We start from the raw sequence: 7,017 nt of genomic DNA on the forward strand, positions 1-7,017 counted from the left end.
TCTTGTCCTGGTGGTCCAATTCAGATCACAGAGAAAAGGTTCCAATTGCCAATATCCCCTAACAGGGAGGGCATTTTTGTCCACTACTTCGGCCCCTGTCTCCTCTCCAGCTTTTTCTCCTGGTTTAAATTCTGGGTTTTTGACATTCATAGCAGTCTAGACTATTCTGCCAAGTTCTTCAGCTAAGGTTTAAGTAACAAGTCGGGGGAGGGAAGGGAATCTTGGGCTGTCTGCTAGCCTCTTTGCCTCTCTATTTTTTCTGTTTTTGGCCTTTCTTTTTCCTTAGACCACCACCTCCATGCACCCCTCTGCCCACAGCAAACCAAAGCAAAATCTAGCTTATTGCTGCTTCTTCCAGGCAACCTAAACTTCAGGGTTCTCTTCCGGAGCTACAAGGAGGCTGTCACGTGACCAGAAGCCCAACCACCATTGGGTCTAAAATGAAAACAAAGGAAAATGATTAATCTGGGGGAAAAATACAACAACAAACCGAGGCCTAGACTTCTCAGGTCAAGCCTTAGAACTAAAGTGAAATTATATCATTAAATGAAGCCCGGGGCAGAGGAAGAGGAGGCCGGATTGATTTCTCCTGCCAGGGAAAGAGGGAGGAGCGAGGGAAGATGTTGAAACCAAGCTTAAATAAAATGGTCCCCAGGCTGATGTGAGGCTCTGTTTCCACGATCCTTGGGAAAACTTCATTTCTTAGTCCTGGTTCCATAAAAGTTTTATCACATTGGAGCGAGGCTAGAGAGGGTCTGTCAGAGATGAAATGTCACCACCGCATCGCAGTCTCTGATAAAGAGCGAGGAGACAGGGAGGCTGAAATATGGGGCTAATTCGCTGAAAGAGAGGCGAAGGCTGCTTGCTGAAGAGTTGCATAATTCTAATTGTGAGCCTTGCGCCCGCATCGCTTAATTGGGAGCATATATTTGGTGATAGTGGTGATCTGGGGAGGAGGTGAGAGGCGGTCCAGACCCTCCGCCTTAAAGCCAGGGCTGGTTTTCATTTTTATGTGGCTTCCTGGCAGTCCAAGGTTAGTAATTACAGTCTTTATGCAACAATAAATAACAATAAAAACCAACCTGAATAATACACCCCCTCCCCACCAAGCAGATTTTTTTTTAAAAAAAAAAAAAACTGGACGTGTCTCATCCAGGCAGCAAGCAATTTAGCATTGGGTCAGGCTATAAATTAAAGGCAGAGGAGAGTGCAAAGTTTGATTGGGATCAAATGACGCTCAAGGGTCTGTCTTTCCTTCCCTTTTTCTCGTCCCTGAGTAACTTTTTCTGCATGATGTAACTATGTGAAGGGTCCTGTTTGGCTCTGAGGGTGGAGGGAGAGGTGGATTGCTTATTTATCTAGCTGGAGAGGACAGGATTAAGAGAGACTTTAGCTAGCTAGATAAAAAGCAGTGCTTTGGCTTGAAGCTGGGGCTATAAACAAAACTAGAACCTTCCCTTCTGTCTTCAAGACTCCAGGTACTTAGCAAAAGCTGTTAAGAACATGGCTAAAAATCTGCGAGGCAAGATTCCTAGAGGACTAGAGGACGGGGCGGGAGGGGGGGCAGGGAGGATGTCTTTGGGAAGCAGGGTTCTCTTGCCACTCCTCCCCACCCCCTTTAACACCCAAGTTTTCTGCTCTTGACTAATCTGGCCATAAAAGCTGTCATCAATGGTTAGAGAGCTATATTTCCTACAGGACAGTCTGGGCCCTGATTGCCTTAGAAGAACTCTGGTTACTGCAGCCAACTGGTTTGTTACAAAACTTGTAGAGGTGTCCAAGGGCACAGCCAGGGAGAAAACCCTTCCCAGGCCCCACAGCACAACTTGCAGACAGCTGCTATCTGGCTTTCCCCTGCTAACCACCGCCCAAATGGAATGCATATTACATATAATATATATTATAGACATGTAGTTTTTTTTAAAGCAGTTACACACCACCCTCTCTGACCCTCTGGCCCAGTTAAGAGCAGTTCCTCAAGAGCCTGCCCCTGCCTCTTTCTGTCCTCGCAGCGGCTGCATCCAGGTCCTCCACCCACCCCCCCCACCTTCTAGTCAGACTACTCTTTTTATTTTCTTTCCTTTTTTTTTTTCTATAAATACTCACCACCACCCACGCGGACGTTACACTGACAGAAAGTTTCTAGTTCCAGTTTTCCGCTGAGTTGCCATTTCTCTGCTAACCAGCCTTCTCCTTTAGGCTGGGCGGCAGAGAGAGAAGGGGGGAGGGGAGGCCAGAGCCGTGGGAGTTCTCCGGGGCAAACTTTCCACCCAAGTTAGCGCCTTCCCTCTGTCCCCATTTCCCATCTGTTTCCTGGCCCTCCCAGAATTACCTTTCTTTTTTGCTACCCCCTCCCTCAGGCCTTTTTAAGGGACGTGGAATTTAGGCTGTTCCCTCTGCTTTCCCAAAGAGCCAAATTCTTTGATGCAATCGGAGGGAGCTGTCAGGGGGCTAAGATTGATCGCCTCATCTCCTCCTGGTCCCTCTGACCCACTTATTTAAAAATCGTCCCCCAGATCGACTTTTCGTTTTCAGCTTTGAGGCCTAGTTTCCCACCAAATTGCTTGTGGCTCTGAGTTTTGTGTCTCCTCCCTCTAGTAAATCGCAACATTCTAAAGTTGAGCCTCTCATAGTCTCTTCACAATAGAATATATTAGTTTTTCCCCCCTCTGGGGGCCATAATCTCAGTGGTGGTCGTTATCTCTTCTCCTTCCATTTTTAGGATTTAAAAAAAAACACAGGGATTAAAAAATTGCACAAAAGCAAATGTGAGAGGGGAAAGTCCCTTTGTCCTGAGGGACAGTGCCTCCCCCATGCATTGACTTTAGCTTTGAGAGTTGGAAGTGGATGGTTACCTTGGCGCCCTGGATACAGACATGGATACGACCTGAGCGCTATGAATGTATCTGCCATCTTAGGCCTTCTTAGACCCTCCTATTGCCAGTGCTGGGGTGTCACAGAGCGTGAGTGTAGAAGACCCCGCCAGGAAGGCAGGTGGACATCAGGAAAGGCCTGTAAATGCTGGGCAGAGAATAGGATCCAGGGCGCATAGCTGCGGAGGAAGACCAGAGACCCAAAGTGCTCTTGGTGTTTCCCTGTGCTGTGTCAGCGTGTTCATTTCTTAAGTTCGAACCGCCGCTTCTTGTGGGCGGGTGGGTGGGTGGGACGCTGCCGCTGGTGGGTCCCGCTGCCTTTCATCTGCCTCCCTTCTGATTTTCACTTTAATACTGACCCCAAAGAGTGGAAGCCTTCTTCTGCCCCCACTTCCTCCCAAATGGGCTTTTCTCTTTTAGGGGGTGTGAGGGAAGGTGGGTGAGAGGCCACATACGTGAGTTGGCCACATAAAGAAAGCATATTAATTGACTCAATTAAAATCCTTAGACAAGAAGGCCATTTCTCCCTTCAGTGTAGTTGTTTGCCCAGGCTCCCACCTCCACACAGTCTCTGAAGGCGAGGAAGCGGGTCTTCTGGCTTTTCTGGGAAAGAAGAGCAATTGGGGAGAGTGTGGGGCGTTGGAGTTGGGATGGGGGTACAGGAGGAAGGTTTATGGTATCCAGGTCGTGGTCCTCTGGAGTTTTTGAATCAATTAAAGCAAATAATGCCTGTGTTTTCCACCAGGCCCAGACGAGCGATTGGCGGAGACCGGTCCCGTGACCATGGATTCTCTGCAATTTCGTCGGAGTCCTGGGTTTAATAGAGAGAGTCCCCATACGCTTGTATTTATCAGCAATATACAATTATAAAGGCCTAAATTTAAAAAAAAAAGAGAGAGCGAGAAATTCCCCTCCCCCGCGAAATCGCTTCAGTGCATAAACCTGGGGGGGGCGGGAGAGGGGGTCCCTTCCGATCCTGCCTCCTGACGCCCCCCCCCAGCAGGCCCCCTCCCCCACCATTGAAAGCCATGAATTTTGAATTTGAGAGGGAGATTGGGTTTATAAACAGCCAGCCATCGCTCGCCGAGTGTCTGACTTCCTTCCCCGCTGTCTTGGAGACATTTCAAACTTCATCAATCAAGGAGTCGACATTAATTCCTCCTCCTCCTCTGGAGCAAACCTTCCCCAGCCTCCAGCCCGGCGCCTCCACCCTTCAGAGACCGGGGAGCCAAAAGCAAGCTGAAGATGGGCCTGCTCTGCGGCCACCGCCGCCACTCCCCGCCGCCCCCCCAACCCCCGAGTTCCCCTGGATGAAAGAGAAGAAATCCGCTAAGAAACCCAGCCAAACAGCCGCTTCTCCTTCTCCAGTCGCTTCCTCGGTTCGGGCCTCCGGGGTCGGATCACCTTCAGGTGGGTAAGCGTTGGGGGCGGGGTGAGGGGCAGCTGGAAGAGAAGGAGAGAAAGTGAAATGGTGGGGAGTCTGGTGGGGCTCCCTGGGTCGATGGATTGTGGGATTAGGGGAGTAGAGTATCCCGCTGAAGTCCAGGCCTAGCCACTACCAGAACCACCACCGCTACCCACCAGCGGATTTTGGAAGCTGACTGGGAGTGGGGAGGGGAGAGGGTATTTTTTTTTTATGTGCTAAAAGAAAATGATTCGATTGAAGTGTTTCCCCCTTTATCTGTGTAGAGGAATGAAGTGTTGTGCCTGAGATTGAATCTGGAGCCAGGAAAAGATGCTATCTTTCCATTTCTCTCAAGCCTAGGAGAGAAGGGGAAATTCAAAAGCTAGGAAGAAAAGGGGTGAAGATTCCTCTCTCCAGGTTGAGGTGGAAAGTTCCGAATTGAGGGGTCCATTGTGAAGACTGGGGGTGGGAGGCTCTGAGGTTCTGGGAATCGAAAAGGAATTGCTCCCCGCCCCCTACGTGGCCCGTGGGCGGCTCTGAATACACCGACCTGACCCGGGCCAGGTCTTCCTGCGTGGGAGAGCGGGGAAAAAAAAAAAAAACAACCAAAACCAAAAAACCAAAGCACAGAAAGGGAACCGCTTTGGGGGGGGGGGAGCCTGGGTAGGGCTGATTGTCTTTTTAGAGGACTGGGTGCTCCCGATCTCAGCTAAAGCGAGGCTGGGTTGAGACCTCTCTGATGCGCAGGGTGTTTTCCTCGCAGATGGCCCGGGACTGCCGGAGAGCGGCGGCGGCGGCTCGCGCAGGCTGCGCACGGCCTACACCAACACGCAACTGCTGGAGCTGGAGAAGGAGTTCCACTTCAACAAGTATTTGTGCCGGCCGCGACGCGTGGAGATCGCCGCCTTGCTGGACCTCACCGAAAGGCAGGTCAAAGTATGGTTCCAGAACCGACGCATGAAACACAAGCGGCAGACGCAGCATCGGGAACCGCCGGATGGGGAGCCAGGCGGGCCGAGCGCCCCGGACGACTCGGGAGACCCAGCCGAGGAACCCGTAGTGAGCCCTGGTGGTGCCTCTGCCTCTCACCGGCTGCGAGAAGCTTGTTTCCTCCCGGCCGAGGCTGCGCAGGGTCCCCGGGACGCGCCGCTGCCGGCGCCTCCTGCCACTTCCCTGGAGAGTGTGGGCGCGCTGAACCCCGGCTGCACGACGCTCAGAGCCCCAGGCCTGCAGCCAGAGCCCCTGCCGGAAGATACCTGCCCTGAGCTGCCGGATTCGCCTTTCCTGCCCGACCTCAACTTCTTCGCAGCAGACTCTTGTCTCCCAATGTCTGGAGGCCTTTCTCCCAGCCTGCAGGGCTCGCTGGACAGCCCGGTCCCCTTTTCCGAGGAAGAGCTGGAATTTTTCACCAGCACCCTCTGTGCTATCGACTTGCAATTTCCCTAACTTTTTTCTTTCTTTGATCCTTTCTACCTGGTCCTCTTTGGCTATTGGGGAAAAAAAAATCGAGCCTTCTCCACCTCTAGTTATATGTATGTGTTTTGCTAAAATTCAGGTATTAATGAATTAGCGCTTAATCCACTCCCTTTCACTTTTTAAAAACCGTACAGAAAAAAATCCATTTGGTAAAACTCCTTCCAACAAAATCTCAGGAATAATTAAACTCTAGTGGGGGAGGGTTTTCTTAAAAAGAACTAGAGGGACCTATTTTCCTCTTTTTTAAGTTTTAGATCGTAGATTATTTATTAAAATTGTTTAATAATAGGAAAAGGGGAAAGTATTTATTGTACATTATTTTCATAGATTAAATAAATGTCTTTATAATACGAAAACGAGTGTTTGTGTTGGGATTCAGCTCTATTCCGAAGTCCAGGCCCTGTTTGAGGTTGGTCTGACTCAGGGTGACCAAGCGGTAGCATGGTCCCATCTCCCTCGCAGGCAAAGTCCGGATGGTACAAAAGTGGCCCTGCTTGGTGGCTACTTCTCTGTTCAGGACACCAAGAAGAATTGGTAGTTTTCTGGAAGCTTGGTCACCTACTCTCCGCCCAGCAGCTGGCCTCTAGCTCTGTTTGACTGTTCCCCGGCTCCTTGTTGGAAATAAAGGTTGGGTGGGTGGAAAAGAGAGAGCGTGGAACACAAGCCGGTGCAGGAAAATGTCTCAGGGGCCCGCCAGCTTCGAGCCCTGGAGGCGGCACAGAGGGTTAAAGGAATTAAAGGGGATCCTCTGGCTTGCCAGCGTCGGGGCTTCAGGTGCAGGAGCCAGGCGGCGATTCTGCCAGCTCGGGCCGAGGCTTGCGCCTGGTGCAGCTGGGGTGCAGGTCGCTTAGGACTGGAATCCGGGTTTGGAGTTTTGTCCGGAAGCCTACGTGGAGGCTGCCTGGGAGGCGTTTGGTCAACGAGGCGGGAAGGTTTTGGCGAGGCCGGCGGCGGGGAGAGCAGGAAGCAGGGAAGATGTTCAAAATGGCGCTGGGCTGGGCAGCTAGGAGCGCCGGGGGAAGCAACTGTGGCCGCCATGACAGCGGCTGCGGGACGCTCGGGGTCCGGCTCCCGGCCCGTCCCCATCCCCTGCTTTCTTGAGGCCAGACCTTTCACACCGAAGAGAAGGCAGTCTGGGAGCCTCCCCCCAGTTGTGGGGTTCCATTTTATTCCACTTACAAAATAGAAAGAAAGAGCCTCAGGGATGGGGAGGACAGGGAACGCAGGGAGGAGGGATCCCTGTGGTGTGTGTGGTGGGGGGGG

The 7,017-nt window shown here is 51.6% G+C and overlaps 1 protein-coding gene across 1 annotated transcript; it reads left to right on the top strand.

Moving 5' to 3' along the window:
• Window positions 1-3,886: 3,886 nt before the first annotated feature.
• Hoxb2 (homeobox B2) lies at window positions 3,887-6,110 on the top strand. Its single transcript, XM_050156669.1, has 2 exons — window positions 3,887-4,283; window positions 5,042-6,110. Exons 1-2 carry the CDS (start codon window positions 3,902-3,904, stop codon window positions 5,722-5,724), a joined length of 1,065 nt encoding a protein of 354 aa, XP_050012626.1. The 5' UTR covers window positions 3,887-3,901; the 3' UTR covers window positions 5,725-6,110.
• The last annotated feature ends 907 nt before the right edge of the window (window positions 6,111-7,017 follow it).

This window comes from Alexandromys fortis, unplaced genomic scaffold (genome assembly GCF_014885135.2).
Source record: "Alexandromys fortis isolate MF-2015 unplaced genomic scaffold, M_Fortis_MF-2015_v1.1 scaffold_31, whole genome shotgun sequence".
Lineage (NCBI taxonomy): Eukaryota > Metazoa > Chordata > Mammalia > Rodentia > Cricetidae > Alexandromys > Alexandromys fortis.